Here is a 25453-nt window from a genome sequence, read left to right as displayed (position 1 = left end):
CGATTTCCGGCAGGAGTTTGGAAATTTTATCACTACCCCTATTATAAATGCATTTGTTGGTTTATTGGTTTGTTGGTTTGTCCTTCAATCACGTCGCAACGGAGCAACGGATCGTCGTGATTTTTTGCATGGGTAGGTATAGTTTAAGACTTGGAGAGTGACATAGGCTACTTTTTATCCCGGAAAACCAAAGAGTTCCCACGGGACTTTAAAAAACCTAAATCCACGCAGACGAAGTCGCGGGCATCAGCTAGTAGCTAATGTTAGAAATCATGTTATAAATATTAAAATTTGTAATGAGTTAAATACTATGGCCATAATTAAAGAACGCATTAAATATGATACGAAGGAAACATTTGATTGAATGAAGAATATTGCAACCTAAACCTTATGTGATTCATTCAATCAAATGTTGTTGACAATACACATCCCTAAATTGCATATCTATTTAAAGTAACTTACTTACTAAGCTTGCTAATCGTTAAAATTACTAAAATTATTTATCAAAGTAGTATTACATATATTTGTTTGGTAACATAATAATGACTTTAATTAAGATACTTTGCAAACGAATCTTAAGGAATGAACGAAGGTAACTTCACGTCATTTCGATTAATATAGAGTTCATTCATGATTATCGATATAAAAGCCGTGTGGCCTAATAGGCAGGTAGTTCTGTAAAGGTACGGACAGACGTGCTAAAAAAAAGCGTGCTTTTATGCTAGCTTAATGTTAGCATGCTCATGCAACTGTTCACATTTGCCAGCAATAAGCATGCTTAAATAAACTGTAGAGTTATATGTTGTATGTTGTACTGAGTACATGCTAATAAGCAAACCCTGTTCAGACGCGCTCGGAGCACGCCCCCTTCTACCCGCGCCTCAGGTAGCATGCTCGAAAATCAAACGTCGGTTGATTTATGAGCATGCTATAAATAAGCATGCTCATTACATGACACACGTGCTACTAATGAGCACTTGCTCAATAAAAGCATGCTTTCGTGCTAGTAATGAGCACGTCTGTCCGTACCTTTATGAAAATCGACAAATAAACTTGTGAAATCGTCTTCGAGTTATTTTTCCTTCGTGGGCACCTTGCACTAATAAAGAAATTGCATTGCAAAGCGCATGCAAGTTGGCATTTGAAAGCTTTCTCAGAATGCATTTGGCGCGACCTTTGTGTTGTTTGCTATTTTTAGTATTTCCGCTCGGTGAAGCTACGAGGCGAGGGTAGATCTACATTCTAGGCAGTAGACAAGTGTAAGATTTAAGCTAGAATTTGAGGTGACGCGACCACAAAGCGCGACTCATTACCGAGCATTGCCGTCGCTTTTCAACTCTACGCTTCACGAAATACATCTGTGAAGGCATAGTAGGTACCCCTTGGGTACGGAACCCTAAAAACTGGTTAAATTGATAATCACCTCCTTTTTGGACGTCGGTTAAAATATCATAATCCTAGTCAAGTGATAGACGTCCACGGCTGGACATAAGTCTTTTGTAGAGTCATCCACACGCCACGGTCTAGAGCCCACTGAATGCAACGACTCCACTTTTATTTTATTTTATTTTATTTTATTAGTTTTTTGCAATCAAGAGCGATATATACAATATAATTTTACATAATAACAGACTGAAAATAAGGCCAAATAGGATTACAATTTTTTACAGATTACTGAAATAGATATTAATTATAAATTTATAACAGTACGTTTGATAATTTAAACAAGCTTTACAATAATATAATAATATGAAAATATAAAAGTCAATTAACTAGTAAAAATACCTAGTAGTTCACAACATATGTATGTGTGTGTGTATGTGTGAGTGTATGTGTGTCTGTGTGTGTGTGTGGGTGTGTGTGTGTAGTTTTTTTTTTATTCCGATAAAGTTAGCCGTTGACTGCAGTCTTACCTGGTAAGTATAACATGGAAGCAAGCTAACCTAGAAGAAGTATGGCAGATTTTATTAAACCCATACACCTTTGGTTTCTAGACGGCATCGCAAAGGAACGCTAAATCGCTAGGCGGCACGGCCAGTAGGGAAATTTAGAAAATATGAAATTCCAAACCCTGCCGGAAATCGAACCCTAATAAGACCGCAGCGCTTACCACTGCGCCAGGGAGGTCGTCGACTCGCTTGCTGTCATCTGTCCACCAGTAGGGGCCTTCCAAGTTCCAACGAGTTCCGAGTTCGCCATTTTAGCACCTTGGGACCCCGACGTCTATCAGTTTTGCGTATTGCCAATGATGATGATAGAATCGACTTTCACAGGATTTAAATAGCGAGTACTTAGGTAGTTATATAAATAGGTAACCTCTAATTCTATTACCTTTCGCGCTTGACCGCGCATCTGCCCAGTTAAACTCGTGTTAAACTAATTGTCTACATCAGCGATTCTCAACCCGATATAAAGAAAAGCACTGTATGTTTTTAAACGAACGTTTTAGATGAGAAAGGTGACTGACTGACTAATCTATCAACGCGCAATTTGGCATGCAGATAGCTATTAAGTATAACGTAGACAACCGCTAAAAAAGGATGTTGAAAATTCTACCCCTAAGGGGGTAAAATATGGAACAAAACTGGTGCGCTTGGGAGAGCGCCATACAATAATTTGTCTTCACACAGCGTGCCGTCCGCGCGCACGGGGCGCTTGCTATATCAAGTAACTGATGGATGGGTGACCGACTTTGGAGTTCCGAATTCAGCTTTGCTCCGTGCATTGGGGACCGCAAATCGGATTGGTCCTGGATCACTAACATATGGAAAAAATAATCTTTGATCTAAGAGTCGAAATCTGGATCTAGAGTCACACGATTCTCAGCATGAGGGATACGACACAGAGATATATACAGTAGGTACGCGGCAGAAAATAATGTAGGTACATCGACCTTTAGGAGATAGAGGATTTATAGAGCATTGTCTCTGTCGTTGAGACCGACAAAACGTCATATAGGTATGAGTGACAGAGACGACGCTCTGCTAGCCGTAAAGTCATTCTAAAGGCTGATGTACATTATTTTTTGCCACGTTACTGTACGTTTACAGTTTCAGAAGCGCTGCATCAGTCAATTAGCCTACCTCTTAGATCTACAATCAAGAGTGGCCAAGGGTTAGAGTCTATTGTTCAATTGGCGTGCTTTTCAATTGAACATGACGTTGCAATTGAAGTCTTCAACAAACCTACTTAGGTACCTATAGGAAACTAAAGGGTCCAATCCTGGCTTCATATAAATAACAACACAACATATGAAAAAGCGAGGCCTCGTTAGTAAGACGTCGGCAATCTATTTGTGGGAGTACGAGGTTCGATCCTGGGTACGTATCTATAGGTACCTACCTCAAACATTTTCGGAGTTCATGTGCATTCTAAGTAATTAATTAATAGATATCAATTATAATCACTTGCTTGAATGGGATATTTCAAATTATTAGACTCCGAAAAGTTAGTGGTGCCGAGATCGAGCCTCGGACGAACTAAGCTAACCTTCTCTTCTACCCATTCGTAATTTCGTAAATTTTATATTTCCACTAACACCCCTGAACGCAACGAACTGAAACGCAAAAGTTTCACAAAACAGGTCAGCGCATCCGCGATAATGTGCGAAACCTACGACCTTGGCGGAGTAAAGCCTGGCCAAAAGCCAAATACGGAAAATCAATGAACCAATACCTACGTAGGATACACTCGGTAAGGAAGAGTATGAAAACTGCATGCCACACCAATCAGTACCTACCCTTATTATGAATGCGAAAGTGATGTTTGTTTGTTGGTTTATTGGTTTGTCCTTCATTCACGTCGCAACAGTGCCACGGATTGACGTGATTTTTTGCATCGCTATAGGTAAAGACCTGGAGAGTGACATAGGCTACTTTTTATCCCGGAAAATCAAAGAGTTCCCACAGGATTTTTAAAACCTAATTCCACGCGAACGAAGTCGCGGGCATCAGCTATACAGCCTAAAAATCGGTCAAGTGCGAGTAGGACTCGCACACGAAGGATTTCGTACCATCGTACTAAATAACACTTAGGTATTAGTTTTTTTTATACCTATTCATGGTGGCAGGTCTCAAGTTTTATTATTTCTTGTTATAACGGAACTAGAAAATACACAATCATACTGCGAAAATTTCAACGCTCTACCTAGGTGCATACAGTTCACGAGATACAGCCCGCTGACAGACGGACGGACGGACGGACAGACGGCGGAGTCTTAGTAATATAAGGTCTAAGCGGAAAAAACTGGTTTGCTAGATCAAATGTTTTAGGTGTTTACTATTAAATAATGGCCTTGCTAAAAATATACAATATACCTAAAGACATTGTCTAAAGAATGTGCTACTTTGATACACAATAGGAAGTACTTCACTCGATCAAATAAAATCTTGAAATAAGCCGAAATAAAAGTCTAAAACGAATTATTTAATACTTAAATTTCTGACTTGGCAAATAATTTTTATATGGAAATATTTGTCTTTAAGTACTACAAAGAACCTGCAAAATTTTGGTTTTCAACAGGACTTCTTTAATTTATTAAATTCAAATTTAACGTTTGAAACACAGAATTTGAACGTTGCCAAGCGGTTTACTTCAAAGCCGCGCTGCCCGTCTCGGTGACTCGCCTTAATGGTCTAATAACAAAAACTTTAAGCGCACTTTTATTTGATGTTAAACTCGTGCATTGTAATTGGTACGTCTCTTCATCATCATCATCATCATCATCAACCGATAGACGTCCACTGCTGGACATAGGTCTCTTGTAGGGACTTCCACGCGCTATGGTCTTGCGCCGCCTGTATCCAGCGGCTCCCTGCGACTCGTTTGATGTCGTCTGTCCACCATGCATCTTCTAACGCTACGCTTTTCGGTGCGAGGTCACCATTCCTTGGGATCCCTAAGTCTATCGAAGGAAAATCTGAAAGGGGTATGGCAGTTTTTATTAAACCCATACCCCGTTGGTTTCACGGCATCGTGCACGCTAAATCGCTTGACGGCACGGCTTTGCCGGTAGGGTGGTAACTAGCCACGGCCGAAGCCACCTACCAGACCAGATAATAAGTTTCCATAATAATGTGCAAAATCTACGTCCTTGGCTGCTAAGTGACTGGCCAAAAGCCAAAAACGGAAAATCAATGAACAACACACGTAGTGTATGAAAAGTGAAAACTGCATGTCCCCAGTAAAATTGAAGCCTAAAAATTACAATGGTACTGGCGCCGATTCTGTAGTCTTTCTCTAAACAAAATTTAGAGTATCTGCATCTTTTTCTTTTTAATATTGCTAAAAAAGGACAGAACATCAAACATGAATTTTACATTAATTAAAGACTCTAAATTTTAGTACGCTACAAATTTAAACAATAGGCTTGCGACTGGCAGAAACACTGGTAGGTAGTCTGATTCTGAGCACAACTATTTTTTAGAGCATTCACATCCTCTTCTTACTAATGTAATATGAAAAGGACAGACACAGTCAGACAGTTTTTTAAATTTAATTTAGAGCCGTCAAATCTCGTGACTTTAGCTGCCAGTCACGAGCCTGTTTAAAATTGTAGCGTGCACTAAAATTCATATTCCGTCCTTTTTTAGCAATATTAAAAAGAAAAAGATGCAGAGTTTAGAGAAAGACAACAGAAGCGGCGCCATTAATGGTCTAATCATATACCTACTCATTATTATTGCAAAAGTGTGTCTGTTTGTCTGTCTGCTAGCTTTTCACGGTCCATCTGTTCAATTAAATAATTTTGATGAAATTTGGTACCTACAGAATTGGATTACATCTCGGGGATATAGTCCGTGATAGCCTACTGGTTAAGACGTCCGGCTTTCTAGGCGGCAGGTCTGGGGTTCGATCCCGGTCACGCATCACTAGCTTTCCGGAGTTATATGTGCGTTTTAAGCAATTAAGAGCTACTCTCCTTATGCGCTATGCAGTGAAGGAAAATACGTGAAGAAACCTGCATGCCTGAGAGTTCTCCATAATGTTCTCAAAAGTCTGACAAACCGCACTTGACCAGCGTGGTAGCCCGGCGATGGCTTGATCATGATTAATTGTATTTCAGACTTATCTTGATAGTTTTTATTATATTTATTTTCAGACAGTTATAGTAAGATTTTCTAAATTATTGTCTGTTTTTAATATTGTTTCTATTCTTTTTGTTATATATGTATAATATATATGTTCTATAATTTTTTTTTAAATCGTGCATCAACTATTTCTACTGCAATAAAGATCTAGGCATGATTAACTATTTAATCTGATCAGTCCTAAATCATAATTCGGTACAAAATGACTTCTCAAGCGCCATTTGAACTCTATGGGTCAACTGTCATGTCAAAAGTAGGTACAGTTCACCTTATAAAATCGTACTTTTGACCTGACAAATGACACAAAGTTGAAATGGCGCGTGAGATATCATTTTGTACGCATAATACAAAATGGGGGGGTTTGCAAGTAAATGAAAAAGATCAACTTTCAATGTCAGGTGTTTATTAATATTTTCTATTTTTCAATTATATCAAATCGTTTCATAATACAATTTTAAAATCGATATTACAAGTTGCTTTTTTTTATTCAACCGATCTCCAATCGGGCCGCTCGCGTTCCATCGAAAAATTAGTTTTAAAAAACGAGACAGAATTACGTTGAGATCTATAGAACTCAGACTCACTTTGACTTTGCTCAGACTTAGCTAAGTCAAAGTAGGTAGGCAAGCTCTATAAATCTCAGGACTCAGACAGACTTACATACAAGAGACCTATTTTTAGATTTTATTTTCAAAGGACATATGGACTAAGAGCACGTGAGGGCGACGTTGCGCATTGTCTCCAACACAGAGAGGAATGCAACCTCTGTGTTGCGGACAATGCGTATGGAAACTTTCAGCTTTTATAAAATATCGAAGGTCTGGTCCTCACAAGTTCTGTCTCTATTAGGCTCAAGGTATTCTGTCGTAGAAACGAAACGTCTTGTCTAAGGCTGAGATCTATAGAACGCACTTTGACTTTACTCAGAGTAAAGATTGAGTTAAAAAGAGACAGATTTATGTGAGAGATATAGCTCTGTCTCGTTTAAACTCTGTCTAAGCTAAGTCAGAGTGCGCTCTATAGATCTCACCCTAAGATGTACACAAGATACCTACTTTATCTTTGAACTTTATCTCCAATAATAAATGTAGGTATGGTAGTGAAGTACGATGGAAAAAACGCGATAATTTGCGAGCTTGCGCGCATTTTGCGGCATATAAGTATATAATACCCAAATAATTTGCTCCGAACTTTGCACAAAATATATTAAAGCCTTAAATATAAAGACTCAATGGTACTGATTCTGAGCACAACCTAATTTTAGAGTATTCGCATCCTCTTCTTACTAATGTAATGTGAAAAGGACAGACGCAGTATGACAGTTTTAAATTTAATTTTTAGATGGTAAAAACCCGTGATTTTAGCGCACAGTCGCGAGCCTACTGTTTAAATAGGCTACTTGACAATTTTTTTAAGTTGGTCTTAAATGGTTAATATTTGTCCTATTATATCAAAAAAATTAACACTATATTTTTTTGCGCCCTAAAAACCGTAAAACTTTAATTTAAAAAAATATTTTTCTTAGACAGGTGAAAACACTGTCGGCCATGTTTGGCCGATAGATTATCTGTGCTCTGACGTCATGCATTTGTAAACAACAGTATAACCACAGGGTTATACTGTTGTTTACAAATGCATTTGTAAACAACAGTATAACCACAGGGTTATACTGTTGTTTACAAATGCATGACGTCAGAGCACAGATAATCTATCGGCCAAACATGGCCGACAGTGTTTTCACCTGTCTAAGAAAAATATTTTTTTAAATTAAAGTTTTACGGTTTTTAGGGCGCAAAAAAATATAGTGTTAATTTTTTTGATATAATAGGACAAATATTAACCATTTAAGACCAACTTAAAAAAATTGTCAAGTAGCCTATTTGTATCGTGCACTAAAATTTAGAGTCTATATGTAAAGTTTATGTTCTGTCCCTTTTTAGCATTGTTAAAAAGAAAAGGATGCAGATACTCTAAATTTAGTTTAGAGAAAGACAACGGAATCGGTGCCACTATGTACATAACACATTGAGTGTGCTGAGCGTTGTTACGGCAAGGATCAGACAATCAATAAATATCGCGATACAATATCGCGGAACCGCGGGGTGATTACGTGAAACGTTGCAGTAGCGACAGCAACGCGACAGTTCATGTGCTGTCTCTTTTCTTCTTCTTGTTATTGTGCTTTGTGGCTATTGCTGTCTCTCTCTAGCCGGACGTTTGACAGCAATGTTCGCGAGATTTACGCCTGTCCCGAGAAACGTTATCACCCCGCCGGTATCAATATTTATCCATATAAATAAAAATGAATCACCGACATGAATTTCGTTATTGCCAGGAAAAGGTTTGTATAAAAGATTTTTTATTTATCTATTCAGATACAAGTTAGCCCTTGACTGTAATCTCGTCTAGTGGTAAGTGATGATGCAATCAAGATGATTTTTTTTTTGGAAAATCTACGGGAAAAGACAGACCCAGTGAGACGCGGATGAAGTTGCGGGCAACAGCTAGTATCCATATACTCAAAAGCCTCAATAGCTCAACGGTTAAGGAGCGGACTGAATTCCGAGAGGTCGGAGGTTCAAACCCCACCCCACCCTTGCACTATTGTACGTAGGTACGTACTCCTCCTAGCACAAGCTTTACGCTTAGTTGGAGAGGAAAGGGGAATATTGGTCATAATTAACATGGCTAATATTCATTAAAAAAACAAATACAAACATTGTTTCATGTAGTTCAACTTAGGCTTTTATGACATGCTCTCCAACGGGAAGTACCGTGTAGGTTTCTTGACAGACAGACAATAAAGTGATCCTATAAGGGTCCCGTTTTTCCTTTTGGGGTACGGAACCCTAAAAAAAAGAGAAAGCTTCTAACTCGAATCGACTCTAGCACCGATTAGAAAAGCAACCGTAATAAACTAGCTTATGCTCGCGACTTCGTCCGCGTGGACTACAAAATTTCAAAACCCTATTTCACCCCCTTAGGAGTTGAATTTTCAAAAATCCTTTCTTAGCGGATGCCTACGTCATAATAGCTATCTGCATGCCAAATTTCAGCCCGATCCGTCCAGTAGTTTGAGCTGTGCGTTGATAGATCAGTCAGTCAGTCAGTCAGTCAGTCAGTCAGTCAGTCAGTCACCTTTTCCTTTTATATATATAAATTATTAATTACTAGCTGATGCCCGCGACTTTGTACGCGTGGATTTAGGTTTTTAAAAAACTCGTGGGAACTCATTGAATTTCCGAGATAAAAATAGCCTATGTCACTCTCCAGGTCTTTAACTGCATATATCTATGCAAACATTACATCAACCCGTTACTCTGTAGCGACGTGATTGAAGGACAAACCAATACGCTTTCACATTTAAAATATTACTTAGTAGTGATTGACTGAATCTTTACTCGGTATTATTTATTGACGGTCTGAACCTTGTCTATAAAAAAGAAAAGAAAAAACATTCAATAAATATACAACATTGATATATTATTAATACAAGGATACACCATTACGTAGTTGCCATACTTTCTATTTATATGCGTACAAAATGGGTTCTCACGCGCCATTTTAACGTTACATGTCAACTGTCATGTCAAAGTACGATTTTAGTCGGTCTGCGCGATTGCGGTAGAATGACAGCCACAATGTCACGATCACAATCACCTCTGATTGGTTGACGCTCGCTCACTATTGGCTACAATGCATTGTAGCAACAAGAATCGCACAAATTCAGCCAATCACAACAATTGAGATTGTAATGATTGATGCAGGTTTTACGAAATCGCCCGTATGGGTGAACCGTACTTTTGACATGACAGTTGACACAAAATGGCGCGTTAGAACTCATTTTGTACGAACTATACTTTATTTTCACAATCGATAAATTGGCGTCTTAACAATTTGGCAACGTTTTATTAATCTAGAACTAGAAGTTCTACTACATAGTAGAAGAGAATACTACATCGAATTAAGAACATTCCAGTCGAATTTCTACGATAATAGTAGAAAGATACTTATTACACGCGACCCAACCTTACCCGAGAATTCTGAACAAACAAACAGATAGGCAGACACGCTTTTATAATGATTTGGTAACTAGCTTATGCTCGTGACTTCATCCATGTGGATTACACAAATTTCAAACCCTTATTTCACCCACTTAGGGGTCGAATTTTCAAAAACCCTTTTTAGCGGATGCCTACGTCATAATATCTATCTGCATGCCAAATTTCAGCCCAATCCGTCCAGTAGTTTGACCTGTGCATTGATAGATCAGTCAGTCAGTCAGTCAGCCTTTTCCTTTTATATATTTAGATAAAATTTTAATTCTGATAGATTTTTAATTGAATTTAAGAGCCTCAATAGCTCAACCGGTAAAAGAGTGGACTGAAAACCGAAAGGTCGACGGTTCAAACCCCGCCCGTTGCACTATAATTGTCGTACCTACTCCTAGCACAAGCCTGACGCTTAGTTGGAGAGGAAAGGGGAATATTAGTCATTTAACATGGCTAATATTCCCCTTTCCTATTTTGGTTGATCCGAGTCAACTGGTTGGATCGCGTTTCAATAATATTATGTTCCCATACTAATACATAGATTAATATTTAAAATGGCTTCCTCTATACGTATCAGTAATCACAATTGGGTATTTTCCTACTTTTGAATTTGATAAATATTATTACTTTATTATAAACTAGGATAAAAAAAAATGACGTACGCTGAAAAAAATATTAATTAAAATCCAACAAAGATTTACAAAGTTACAGGCATTTCAATTTTGGAGTGGGAGGGTCTTCTATCCCTTTCTCGCAAAACGAAAATTTGTACGAAACCGCACGAAGCTACTATGGCATTAGTAAGGTGTGACGTCAAAATTCTATATCGCTATCTCTGTCTAATCAGAAATATTTAAATGCTCATAACTTTTTGTTATTCGATCGACTTAGTTAGTTTTTTTCAGTTTACGTCATTATTTTTATCCTAGTTTATAATAAAGTAATAAAAAATTGGCGTCAAATACCCAATTGACATAACCATCTTTGTACTAAAACAATTCACTTTCACAACACACAACGAGGCTAATTCTATCTAAACTAAATTGGCAGGTCTAAATCTATTGCTATCCTTTTCCAGAGGGAGCATTATGACAGGGATAGCAATATATTTAGACCTGCCGGTTTTGGACTGTAGTAATAAAATGATGTGATTTTTGTACAACAGTAGTTTATGGGGCTTCATTATTGAAGAGAATAATTTAAAAAAAAATCGTGACTTATTTGAAATTATTTTTAACATAATTAATTATCAACGTCACGCTGTACGGAAAGCGAATAATGACGTCACAATCCGTAAACGACACATATTTTTTAATTTTTTAACATAAAAATAGAGTAATTTCGATTATGTCTGTAATTAGTGCTAAAAAATTGAAAAATATTTGTCGTTTACGCATTGTGACGTCATTCACCGCTTTTCGTTGCAGCGTGACGTTAATAACTAAAAATGTTAAAACTGAATAAAAATCATGATTTTTAGGGTTCCGTACCTCAAAAAGAAAAACGGAACCCTTATAGGATCACTTTGTTGTCTGTCTGTCTGTCAAGAAACCTACAGGGTACTTCCCGTTGAACTAGAATCATGAAATTTGGCAGGTAGGTACATCTTATAGCTGACATTTGGGGAAAAATCTGAAAACCGTGAATTTAGGGTTAGATCACACAAAAAAAATTAATTGTGGTCATGAACTAATAATTAGTATTTTCAACTTTCGAAGTGAGATAACTATATCAAGTGGGGTATCATATGAAAGGTCTTCACCTGTACATTCTAAAACAGGTTTTTTTTTTAATTCATCCATAGTTTTTGAATTAGCGTGCAAAATGTCTAAAAAATACAACTGTAGTACGGAACCCTCATTGCGCGAGCCTGACTCGCACTTGGCCGGTTTTGAGTTGTCTCTCATGAGTTAGTCTTAAGTTAATGTAATGTGTATTGTATGTGTATGCCTTCTAATGTAATGTTTATTTTATAGTTACGTTTGATGTGTTCTATGGGTTTTCATGCCTGACAGTAAAAACTTTAATTATCATTATCATTACTACAGTCCAATACCCTATTTAGTCCACCTAAGAGATTGTTTACAACAGAATTAGCAACAATATTGTAATATTTACTAAGGATCTCAATAAATTCACATTTTTTTTAATGTTTAATATTGTATTATTGGTATTTAATATTAAATCTACGAAAAATTATAGCTATATAATATGTATAAGCTTCTGTAAGGACCAAAATTTATATGATCATACATAAAACCACAAATATGGCAAAAAGTTTTGTAATCGTTTTCTTTCGTCATCAAAGTCTCTATTGAAAATACTATTTACTCTCACTTCACTTTTGATTTTGTCCTTTCACTTTTTAAAGACACTTTTCACTTTTATATGGTTCCATTTTCTCAAAACACTTCCGATTGGTTTTATACTGCCCCTTTTTTAAATAACTTTATTTGACATTTACTTTTATTACTTTCACTTTTATCTTTTTAAATGATTGTACTAAATTTCCTTCATGGCCTGGTCTGTCTTAGGTGAAATTAACGGCGAATTCCATTTTAAAAGTTATAGTGATCAATAATCAGTTCAATTTCCTTTTCACCTTTTGTTCACTTGTGTCCTTTTTACACTTTTCATTCACTTTTGTCCTCTTTAAATCACTTTATTTGACATCTCCCTTCAACGCTTGCTCCAGGACAGTCTTCGAAGCTATCTCGACGGTGACAGTTCTGCTGATGGTGGACAACTGAGTCTGGTCAGTCGCTGACGCGTCGGTCGATTCCGTGAGGATACGGAGGGAGGAGACCTTAGCTCTTTGGAGGGCTGTCGCTGTGTCCTTTGCCAGGAATCTGCAAATAGATGTATCTTATAATGTTTCAATTTTTTTTAATTTAAGATAGGTCTTGCGCTTGATAATCATGGCTAGTAAAAAGGAATGATGGTTGAAGAGCACTTGCTTAGGAGATGGCTTGTCTGGGGTGCCAGCCAGGTAACCTCCCAGTGTGCCTGGGTGCTGCTGGTCCCTTTTGGATGCGTCCGAGGGGAAGAGCAGTATTGGGGCTGGTGCACCCCGATAACATGGCTAATAATCTCTCTTCGGGGATATTGTTGGCTACGACTAATGACCTTGCAGAGGGGAGGTTTCTTCGCGTGTCCCTCTGGACTGCACAGTGCATGACGGCAGCTCCGACCGGTCGGTCTACAGTTGTCGCCCGTTGAATCCCCGGGTCGGACATGCGGTGGGGCGACCTAGCGAGTGGGGGTCGCGGTTGATAGGTTCAGTGTTCCCGTGACCCAGCTTTTACAACGGGATTCCAAAGGATATAACCGACCTTTCTGATAGGCATATTAAAAATAAAATAAAATAAATTTTGATTAAAAAAAGTTATTACAAAATTAATGATTATTTTGATGATAAAAGCGCATGGAAAATATAGCACTGCACACGCTATTCAACGAGCTAGGATAATAAATATGTACTTGTGTACTTGTAATATAACATTTGATTACATTTTATTATTATGTTGACATGAAGATTATGTACTCGCTTGAGTACCTATCTTTTTCTTTTCTTATAGTGCATTTATGACATTTTATTACAAAATACGACAAGGTGCTTGAGTAACTTAATTATTTTTATGCCATCTTTAACTAGTATTATCTAGATTATAATATGCCATATTTTGTACAATCATTTTATTATTGTATTGTTCTATGCCGATCTGACTTTCGTAAGCGCTTGTAATGAGTCTAAATCGAAATAAATACAAAATACAATACAGTCGCCAGGCGACACGCAGGAGATGGCAATCAGACATGACTTGAGAGAAACGCAGAAACAACACGTAAATGCTTGACTGAAGCATCAAGCAGACATTGAAAACTTAAAACTTAAGGTATGATACCAAACCATGCTGCACGCAGCAGTGCTGTCGCGGCACTACCGGTCCCCATACAATCTCTATAAGCTTATATGAGATTACATTCCGAGCTAGGCAGCAATGTCGCGGCAGCAATGTACCGGAACATTGCTGCAAAAATCTCGTATACTCACTGTAGCGCGACGTAGCAGATGATGAGCGCAGTCCCCGCAGCGAGCAGCCTCGGCACGGGCGAAGGGAACAGCTGCACGAGCGCCCACGCCGCGCCCGCCGCGCCGCACACGCAAGCCACGCCCAGCACCGTGCGTACCCAGTGCGCGCACGTGAACCCACGCTCCCATTCCACTCTGTACACAAACACACGTTTCATTTTATTATTGTTCGTGAGTAGATGAAGTTTTAAGCAATCAAAGCTACTTACTTTGTGATATTTAAGTAATTAAATATCACTCACTTTAACGTGGAAACCTGCATGCTGTTGCATGTTCTCCATAATGTTCTTAAAGGTATATTCAATTTCAATTTTATTAATTTTTGTTTACAATAATAAAATATGACTTTTACAATTTTACTCCTTACAAATAATTCCCAATATTATGCTAGCTAACAATATGTGATCCTGCCAAAGGAGTATAGGAGGTATGAAGTCCCAACTGTACTTGGTCAGCGTGATAGACTATGGTCAAACTCTTCTCATTCTGAGACCCATGGTTGATGATGTTGATGGTGATGATGATGATGATAATAATATGCACTACTTATTTTACTTTTAAATAAAACTACATATTTTATTTTAGAGATAACTTCGTTAGCGCGATTCAGGATCTGTGGCGGGCTACATGACGTGTATGTTGTGTCTTACTTACTTGTTGGTCTCCTGTACGATGTATGGGGTGTTGCAGACCTTGCATTTTAAGCCGTCAGAGTTTGTGGAACACTGCAAATAGAAAAAGGGCTACTTACTTATTGATTTCATATCAAATAGAAAAAAAATCATACAAAAAAACGGGAAACTAGCCAACTTCGCAGGAGATATTGTATTGTACAAATGTGAATACAGTACCCGGCAGGAAATATAGTACATCGACCTTTAGAAAGAGATAGCGGTTTTGTAGAACGTTGTCTCTGTCGTTGAGACCGACAAAACGTCACATAGGTATGAGTGCAAAGGCAAATCTCTACAAAGCCGAAATCTCATTCAAACGGTCGATGTATAATATTTCCTGCCATTTGGCAGGCATTGGCAAGGTTGAAGGCCACGAGGACATAGCCCTATGCATCCACGTTGCCGTCTACGTCTCCAAAGTGCCAAAGACAGATCCAAATCAGCCCACGAGACGACGAGACAGCAAATTCTGCCCTTTGATTGGTTGATTCGCTGTTTACATTTTTTCACAGCCAATAAAGGGGCAGAATTTGCTATCAATTACGATAACGATGAATAAGTTTTTCTTACACAATTGGGGGGCAGATCCAAATGGAACAGCTTTATACGAGAAAAGGTGACCTGTAGCAAGGATCATCTCAGCGATGAGGAAAACGATGCAGAGAGATAGACCAAGGAGGCCCCTAGTATTATGAGCTCTTAGGGAGACAGCCCACCGCAAATTTTTGCAGCGATAAAGCCGCAAAAAGGTCGCGATACAGACGCAAAAAGGTCACAATACAGTAATAATACAGCCGCAAAAAGGTCTCGATACAGTAGCGATGCGTCACTGCCGTGTGTACCTTTGTCCACGATTCCGTATCACGTTCGAGATACGGGCGACTGTATCGCTACAAAGAGTCGCCGAGGGCGATGTCCCCTACAGTTTGTTTACCCACCTCCACGAGCCACCTCCTCAGGCAGTCATGATGCACGGCGGCCACGTCATGCATCATGACTGCCTGAATGCATGGCAAGGTGTGTGACGAGGAAGTCACAGGCAGCCTGGGAACAACGCGCTGGGGAAGCATCTCGGAGGCGCCGCGACCGAACACACCACCGACCGCCGCCGACCGCCGCCGAGCGATCACACCACCGAGTAGGCCACGCCCCCCAGACTATAAATAGGGCAACGTCCACGAGTTCACGACAGTCTCTCGGCGCCTTCGCCCACTACGGCCGGTGTGATTACCCTCGCTGCTCGGCCGGGTGAAGAGGTTGAGAGACTCCGGTAGCATCCAGCACCGTCCAGGCCTTCAGCCTGCCGGCCGCAGCTACCGTCCGTTCCCCCCGCGCGTCTCGCTCCCCTCCGCCGTCCGCGACGCGATCTGCGTTATAGACCCGCCGCCGGTACCCGCGTACCGATGTCCGTGTTTAAGAAATCTTCCCTCCGTATATAGAATTGTATGTTGTAGAATTATATAAATCATCATTCCTTAGTAGCCGAACAAAAGCGGTCATGTAGATTAACTGTTGTAAAAGGTAATCTTAACAATTAGAAGTAAATAAATGATTATGTTTTTGTGTGCGATTCGTGTTTGCTTTAAAGACCTCCCGATCAGTCGAAGTCAGGTATGATTCCTATCTCATGTACGTAGTAAGGACGTTGCCAACCCCAACCTCCTTGCTACGTTACATTGGCGCCCACGTAAATAACCCACCGTCCGGGTTCCGCGCCGCGTAAAGAAACTCGCGCCGCATCCGTTAAAAATAAAAAAATCCGTACCGAAGACATAGGGAACCTGACAATTTCGTTACACCCGTATATTTTTTCGTAATATTACAGATACAAACCCTCACAGGCGGTGTGATTACCCTCGCTGCTCGCATGTGAGAGTGAATATCTGACCCGCGTGTAACTTACACAAAGACAAGATCGTATTTTTACGAAATATTACAGATACAAACCCTCACAGGCGGTGTGATTACCCTCGCTGCTCGCATGTGAGAGTGAATATCTGACCCGCGTGTAACTTACACAAAGACAAGATCGTATTTACACGAAATAAAGACGGATACAAACCCTCACATTCGGTGTGATTACCCTCGCTGCGCGAAGGTGAGAGTGCGTATCCGAACCGCGTTCAATAAGAAAACACACCACATTTAATAAGAGACACACCCGCGGTGTTGAAAAATAAAACAGATACAAGTTCTCGCAGATAAGTCGGTGCGATTACCCTCGTGTCGACTGCGAGTGCAAATATCTGACCCGTCTGTATCTAAGAAAACTTGAAGTACACTCTAAATAGACAGACAATAACCGAAAAACGATCTTACGAAACAGACCAGAGGGGAACGCATAAAAACCAAAGTTACCGTACCGTACTCACCAAAATAAATTTTACCGTACCGTAGTACGTAACAGTCGTAACCGTCTATCTGAAAGGGGGACAATAGACGCGACGATCCGATACTAATACGACACCGATACGACACGTTCGTTCCGATACCGATCCGATAGAAAACCAGACTTAAGTCGCAATCCTACATCGAATCATTTTGACTAAGGACTTAGAAACGCGACAATCTGTGAATCCGTTCGGCAGAAATCAAAAAATCCGTTTAAAACTCAATTCGAAAAATCCGATTATCCGACCGAAAAAGCAAAAATTTTAAGTACTGCATCATGAGCAACGAAAATTATTTGAAAGAATTTGACAAGGCTGTAACCCGATGGAATATACAATTCGACACAACCGGAGATGCAGTAGAATTCCTCGAAAGAATCGAAGAACTCACCGAAACATTAGGAGTTGATAGAAACAAGATCATACACCTAATACCTAGATGCTTAAGTGGAAGAGCTTCTCTATGGTACCGAAATAATAAGCTAGACTGGAAAAGCTGGAAAGATTTTACAGACAATTTCAAATTATATTATTTTCCGAGAGATTACGAGAGAAACCTGCTGGAAACCATAATAAATAGAAGACAAAAGCACCGAGAAAACTTTATAGATTACTTGACCGACCTGAAAACCTTAATGAGGCGATACGGAAAAATGAAATCAGCAGATCAGTTAGATAGGATCTACGATAATATGAACCCAAATTATAAATTGTACATAAAAAGTAAAGACTTCAGCACATTGAGGGAACTGATCGAACTAGCAACCGAATATGAGAAAATTACTTCAAACCAGGATAAGTACAACTCACCCGACAGACCGATGTCCGATCATGGACACAGTGAAATCCAATTGAGCCTAACCGAAATAAATGCCGAATCCCCAAAAGAAATAGAACCCAGAGCTGAAAAAAGATTAATATATCCGAATTACGACCCACAAGCCTGCTGCTGGAAATGTGGCAAGAAAAATCACAGTTCTCAAGAGTGCAGAGGCAAACAAATTATTTTCTGCAGTCAGTGTGGGCTACTGGGGAAGCTAACACGGAATTGCTGTAAGAAAACGGGAGACAGCAGCAAAACAAAACCAGAGGCATACACGGCGAACACCCAGGGGAATGGGGACAACAGAATATTTGTCAACGCCAAAATATATGGGAAAACATTTAGTGCACTAGTGGATACAGGCTCAACGAGTACGTTCATAAACAAAGAAATTATGGACCGAATTAAGGGAAATGTAAAAGGGATAACGGAAAAACAAAACAAAATAGGATTAGCCGATGGATCGGAAATAAATACCGATAAGTTAGTCAACATCGAACTGGAAGTAAATGGACAAAACTTGATGCATGAAGTTACCTATCTGCCATCGACAACAGCGATGATCATAGGAATGGACCTTTTACACAGACTAGGACTCACCATAGTGTGGAAAAAACCCCTACGTGACAACCCTAGTACACAAAAGCCAGCGGTTCAGAATAAAGCGATCCGACTACCCGAACAACAAATAAAATATCAAACCGTCCGTACCGTAAAATCCGAAAACTCCGAGAAAATAAATTCAAGCTCGCATGGCTTGAAACCGATAAAAATAATCCGGCAAACACGTAATCATAAGGAGACGAATAGTCAAGAAAACATAAATAAATACGTAGTTAAGAGTCAAACCCGGGAGAAAGCAAATGTTCCGCGTAATCAAAAAATAGGTTTAAATTATAATTGGAGGGAACACCGACAAAACTATATTAATAAATCCGATACCGACCAGAACCGATACGCCGAATACTCTTCCGACCGATCTTTGGAGAAGTTCCGTACACACCGCAAATATAAAAGACCTGGAAATATTCCATTAGTCGGCTTAACAGCGAACAAGTATACCTACAATAACAACCGGATTTCAACGTCGAACGTAGATAATGATGTCAGTATAGCATAGATACGACATTACCCGATACCGAACGATGGCAAGAAGCACATCTAGTAGATTTTAATATCAATGACCGAAAACATGGACAGAGTGTCCACGAGCAATAAGAGAAAAGAGGGATGAACTACCCTCATAAAAGAAGATTTTTTTTTCAGAGATTTTTTCCCGTTTCCTGTTGATCCAGTGATTTTTTCCTTACAGGAAAAAATCTTCCAGCGGAGGAGGGGAGTGTGACGAGGAAGTCACAGGCAGCCTGGGAACAACGCGCTGGGGAAGCATCTCGGAGGCGCCGCGACCGAACACACCACCGACCGCCGCCGACCGCCGCCGAGCGATCACACCACCGAGTAGGCCACGCCCCCCAGACTATAAATAGGGCAACGTCCACGAGTTCACGACAGTCTCTCGGCGCCTTCGCCCACTACGGCCGGTGTGATTACCCTCGCTGCTCGGCCGGGTGAAGAGGTTGAGAGACTCCGGTAGCATCCAGCACCGTCCAGGCCTTCAGCCTGCCGGCCGCAGCTACCGTCCGTTCCCCCCGCGCGTCTCGCTCCCCTCCGCCGTCCGCGACGCGATCTGCGTTATAGACCCGCCGCCGGTACCCGCGTACCGATGTCCGTGTTTAAGAAATCTTCCCTCCGTATATAGAATTGTATGTTGTAGAATTATATAAATCATCATTCCTTAGTAGCCGAACAAAAGCGGTCATGTAGATTAACTGTTGTAAAAGGTAATCTTAACAATTAGAAGTAAATAAATGATTATGTTTTTGTGTGCGATTCGTGTTTGCTTTAAAGACCTCCCGATCAGTCGAAGTCAGGTATGATTCCTATCTCATGTACGTAGTAAGGACGTTGCCAACCCCAACCTCCTTTGCTACGTTACAGGTGTGATGAGCGGCTCCTGCCGCGCGTTGTCGTAGCAGATCCAGCAGTCGCGACTCGAACCCACGCTTCCCACTAGACCCACGAGTTACTCCAACTAAGCTGTAGCCTGTCTGCTCACCTCCACGAGCCACCTCCTCAGGCAGTCATGATGCACGGCGGCCACGTCCCCAGTGCACCGGCACGGCGTGATGAGCGGCTCCTGCCGCGCGCTGTCGTAGCAGATCCAGCACGCGAGTCGAACCCACGCTGCCCACTAGACCCACGAGTTACTCCAACTAAGCTGTGGCCTGTCTGCTCACCTCCACGAGCCACCTCCTCAGGCAGTCATGATGCACGGCGGCCACGTCCCCAGTGCACCGGCACGGCGTGATGAGCGGCTCCTGCCGCGCGCTGTCGTAGCAGATCCAGCACGCGAGTCGAACCCACGCTGCCCACTAGACCCACGAGTTACTCCAACTAAGCTGTGGCCTGTCTGCTCACCTCCACGAGCCACCTCCTCAGGCAGTCATGATGCACGGCGGCCACGTCCCCAGTGCACCGGCACGGCGTGATGAGCGGCTCCTGCCGCGCGCTGTCGTAGCAGATCCAGCACGCGAGTCGAACCCACGCTGCCCACTAGACCCACGAGTTACTCCAACTAAGCTGTGGCCTGTCTGCTCACCTCCACGAGCCACCTCCTCAGGCAGTCATGATGCACGGCGGCCACGTCCCCAGTGCACCGGCACGGCGTGATGAGCGGCTCCTGCCGCGCGCTGTCGTAGCAGATCCAGCACGCGAGTCGAACCCACGCTGCCCACTAGACCCACGAGTTACTCCAACTAAGCTGTGGCCTGTCTGCTCACCTCCACGAGCCACCTCCTCAGGCAGTCATGATGCACGGCGGCCACGTCCCCAGTGCACCGGCACGGCGTGATGAGCGGCTCCTGCCGCGCGCTGTCGTAGCAGATCCAGCACGCGAGTCGAACCCACGCTGCCCACTAGACCCACGAGTTACTCCAACTAAGCTGTGGCCTGTCTGCTCACCTCCACGAGCCACCTCCTCAGGCAGTCATGATGCACGGCGGCCACGTCCCCAGTGCACCGGCACGGCGTGATGAGCGGCTCCTGCCGCGCGCTGTCGTAGCAGATCCAGCACGCGAGTCGAACCCACGCTGCCCACTAGACCCACGAGTTACTCCAACTAAGCTGTGGCCTGTCTGCTCACCTCCACGAGCCACCTCCTCAGGCAGTCATGATGCACGGCGGCCACGTCCCCAGTGCACCGGCACGGCGTGATGAGCGGCTCCTGCCGCGCGCTGTCGTAGCAGATCCAGCACGCGAGTCGAACCCACGCTGCCCACTAGACCCACGAGTTACTCCAACTAAGCTGTAGCCTGTCTGCTCACCTCCACGAGCCACCTCCTCAGGCAGTCATGATGCACGGCGGCCACGTCCCCAGTGCACCGGCACGGCGTGATGAGCGGCTCCTGCCGCGCGTTGTCGTAGCAGATCCAGCAGTCGCGACTCGAACCCACGCTGCCCACTAGACCCACGAGTTACTCCAACTAAGCTGTGGCCTGTCTGCTCACCTCCACGAGCCACCTCCTCAGGCAGTCATGATGCACGGCGGCCACGTCCCCAGTGCACCGGCACGGCGTGATGAGCGGCTCCTGCCGCGCGCTGTCGTAGCAGATCCAGCACGCGAGTCGAACCCACGCTGCCCACTAGACCCACGAGTTACTCCAACTAAGCTGTGGCCTGTCTGCTCACCTCCACGAGCCACCTCCTCAGGCAGTCATGATGCACGGCGGCCACGTCCCCAGTGCACCGGCACGGCGTGATGAGCGGCTCCTGCCGCGCGCTGTCGTAGCAGATCCAGCAGTCGCGACTCGAACCCACGCTCCCCACCAGAGAGTCCGTCTCCACATTCTGGAAAACGTTTCCCGTTTTATTAGAAGGAACTGAGACCAAAATACTCGGGTACAACTCGCGCCAATAAATAAATGATCTTTAAACTTTTATTTTTATTATCTTCTACTTCTTCTTCTAAATATATAAAACGATTGACTGACTGATCGACTGACTATCAACGCACAGATCAAACTACTAGACGGATCGGGCTGAAATTTGGAAAATTCAACCCCTAAGGGGGTGAAATAGGGATTTGAAATTTGTTTTATCCACGCGGACGAAGTCGCGAGCATAAGCTAGTTTATTAATAAAGGCTCTAATCATGCCTTCTTGCTCGCTTGAAATACCTGATATATTAATAAGTAAACCACTTCGATTTATATATGTTTTTGTTTATTTATTGGCGCAGGTATTAATTATACTAATTTTAAAAGCCACTTCACTTCTTCAAACCGTTGAATATTAATCTTTGTGTAATTTAAAGTTTCAAGTTGATAAACAGCAAATCCATTTACTTAACCCCATTTCACTTCCGTTCAATTTCGAAAAATCTTTTCTCCAGTCTAAAGAGAACATGTTCCAAATTGTATCATGCCAGATTTGCTACTATAAAGGTTAGTATGTCAGTCATTAAACGGTCAACTGAGCAATAACGTCACTCCAGTATAAGATAAACGTCTCAATAAAACCAAGCCCTTATTTCCTAAATAACTGCAGATATCTGCTAAACTGCTAAAATCTTTAACATGATTAAAGACTACGTAACGCCACAATTTTTGCTTAGGCTACCTTCACGTCAGATTATTGTAAGATTTAGTGACAAGGAACTGAACAGAATCGTTGCATTTTAAACCCATAGCTCATTTTAGTTCTGGTGGAAAAGGGATCAGAGAGCCGAGTATCAAGATGCAGTGATTCCATTGGTAGGTTTCACTGACATCCCTCTCTATACCTCATTGGACGAACCTGGTAGAAAACCAGCCCTAAGTAATAAATTATACAGTAAAAAAAAGGCTAAAATATTAAAATCCACACTCACCAAATTAACACGAGACCCGGCAATAGATTTCACAGGCTTTGTATAAAGGGACATGGCGTATAAAAAACTCCGAATAGAAAACCTCCAATGGTGCATGATCCCAAGAACCAATAGAGCCTTCTCGCGCCAAGACAGTCGGGCAAACTGCGCCAGGATCTGGGGAGTCAGATCGGCGTACATGTTTGCACCGTTTCGAACTTCCTTTTACCAATGAGGCAAGGACTTTATAATGATCCAAAGATATATTCACAATAAACAAAACAAAATTGTTTGTAAAAAATTATTTCAAGAAAGAATAGTTTGAGTTGGGGAAAATGACATTGAAAGAAAAACTTTTCAAGATATCCTATAAATATAGTCCATGTAAGTAATTACTACTCAAACTGGAGGCAGCAGTAGATATAACATGCCTCACTAGAACACAAAAATCTATTAGAAATATTAACATAGGAACCATGACCCATTTTAGAAAAACGTTTTCAAAAATGACCCAAAATGGTCTCAAACCTGGAGACTTATCTGCGAGCTTATTATCACGGTGCATTAGAAAAAAGTTCCAAAATCTTCGTAAGCGGTATTTGCAACATAAGCTAGGCTCCACCCAACTAATGGATTCCACGTTTTTATATTCTGTAGTGTGACTATAGACTGTGACAAAAGATGTGAACAGAAATAGTAAGCAAAACATTGTTTTTTTTTCAAACACAGGACAAAAGCATGAAAGCTGAAGACGGACACGGACAATACTATGACCCAAAGTGAAGAAGTTCCAACGATACAAATTATGACCCGAAATGAAAAGGTCCCAACGAAAAATTATGACCCGAAATGAAGAGGTCGCAACCACATAAACTGTAAACCGTGATTCCAACGATACAAATTATGACCCGAAATGAAAAGGTTCCAACGAAAAATTATGACCCGAAATGAAGAGGTCGCAACCACATAAACTGTAAAGCGTGAAGAAATTCCAACGTCACAAATTATGACCCAAAATAACGTCCCATTTATTTCATTGCTTTAAAATCCTAAGATTTAAATATCACTTCAACACATCACGTATAACGACCTAACTTCCATCTTTAGAACTAAAATAAAAATGGTGCTATATTCTGCAAACTACACAATTACACACGCCGCTTGGAAATGTCTAGACTTAATAAAGAATAAGGAAATAAATGTTTTCTGAACTAAGACTGCTTCACACTATAAAAACATTGTAAGACATAATTATCTTAGGCTGAGATCTATAGAGCGCACTTTGACTTTGCTTAGACTTAAGATTGAGTTAAAACGAGACAGATTTATGTGAGTGATATAGCTCTGTCTCGTTTTAACTCTGTCTTAAGACTAAGCTAAGTCAGAGTGCGCTCTATAGATCTCACCCTTAGAGTTGTCGATATAGTGCTATGGCAATGGTCTAACAAATGTTTCTCTGATCCAAAATAGTGTCTTACAAAAAAAATATGAAAGAATCTTTACAATAATTGTTTATATGTCAGAATGCTGTTGACCGATTAATTACTGATAATAATATGAACAAACTGTTATAATATATAAATATAAATAATAATATATATATAAGTGTAAATATATATATTATACCTATCATTCAGTCATTATCATTCATTAGTCAGTGTTGACCTACAAAAAAACAATGGTTGCTATTTATCTCAGTCAAGTTGGTAACCGGTAACCCGGTCAATAGCTCAAAAAATAGTGATAATGTTACAATAATTCGCATACAGCTAAAAATTGGTATAAATGTTGAGACACCGTTATAAAAGAATTGTGAAAAGTCCCCATCGATCCCACATTCACAAAAAAAAATTTTTCAAGGTTCTAAGTTCACAAAAATGGGCTTTTTGCTAAACGGTAAGTTTTAGCATAAAAATAAATCAGACAAAAATTGCAGATCATACAATTATCTATAAAAAATGTTCTTATTCTCTTCCCCCTAAGAATAGCCATCTCTGAGATATAACGATTCAAAAAGTTAAAAAAGATGTTCTTCATAATATGCATGTCAATTACCTCTATAATACACCACTGAGCCGTAACACATTTGATTCTTAGACAAAAAAGTGTAATAAAAATGCAAAAACCCCTTTATTGAAAACATTGATCTTGAATATATATTTTTTGCAAACGTAGGATCGATGGGGACATTTCACAATTAATTTATAATGGTGTTCCTAAAGTTCTTAGCAATTTTTAGCTCTATGCGAATTATTGTAACTATTAATGTCTATTTTCACTTTCACAGCTTTTACCATCTATAAACTTTTCCGTAGTTATTATCTATTCTATTGAACACAATACTGAATAACCCCAAAATCCCCCAACATGATATTAATACTGTCTCAGCAGTTGGTTATGATGGATGATGTACCAACAATATTTTT

At 40.8% G+C, this 25453-nt stretch overlaps 2 protein-coding genes and 1 long non-coding RNA gene across 3 annotated transcripts in view; 1 reads left to right on the top strand and 2 right to left on the bottom strand.

Moving 5' to 3' along the window:
* Positions 1-6475: 6475 nt before the first annotated feature.
* LOC138402595 (uncharacterized) lies at positions 6476-7472 on the bottom strand. The gene is made up of 2 exons (XR_011236953.1): positions 7120-7472; positions 6476-6988 (listed from the first exon to the last, which is right to left on the bottom strand). It is a non-coding gene; the product is annotated as an uncharacterized lncRNA (long non-coding RNA).
* Positions 7473-9551: 2079 nt separating this feature from the next.
* LOC117983944 (uncharacterized) overlaps positions 9552-25453 on the bottom strand; it is a 74860-nt gene continuing 58958 nt past the window's right edge. Inside the window, exons 10-13 of the mRNA XM_069499825.1 lie at positions 21869-22027; positions 14889-14959; positions 14196-14369; positions 9552-12990 (exon numbers count right to left, since the gene is read on the bottom strand). Of these exons, the coding sequence (XP_069355926.1) occupies positions 12804-12990; positions 14196-14369; positions 14889-14959; positions 21869-22027 (591 nt within the window). The 3' untranslated portion in view covers positions 9552-12803. The remainder of the gene's footprint in view (positions 12991-14195; positions 14370-14888; positions 14960-21868; positions 22028-25453) is intronic.
* The window catches only part of LOC138402586 (uncharacterized), a 217198-nt gene continuing 208434 nt past the window's right edge, over positions 16690-25453 (top strand). Inside the window, exon 1 of the mRNA XM_069499767.1 lies at positions 16690-19872. Within this exon, the coding sequence (XP_069355868.1) occupies positions 17577-19241 (1665 nt within the window). The 5' untranslated portion in view covers positions 16690-17576 and the 3' untranslated portion in view covers positions 19242-19872. The remainder of the gene's footprint in view (positions 19873-25453) is intronic.

Source organism: Maniola hyperantus, chromosome 7 (genome assembly GCF_902806685.2).
Source record: "Maniola hyperantus chromosome 7, iAphHyp1.2, whole genome shotgun sequence".
NCBI classification, from domain to species: domain Eukaryota; kingdom Metazoa; phylum Arthropoda; class Insecta; order Lepidoptera; family Nymphalidae; genus Maniola; species Maniola hyperantus.
This window is presented reverse-complemented; position numbering and strand designations above follow the sequence as displayed.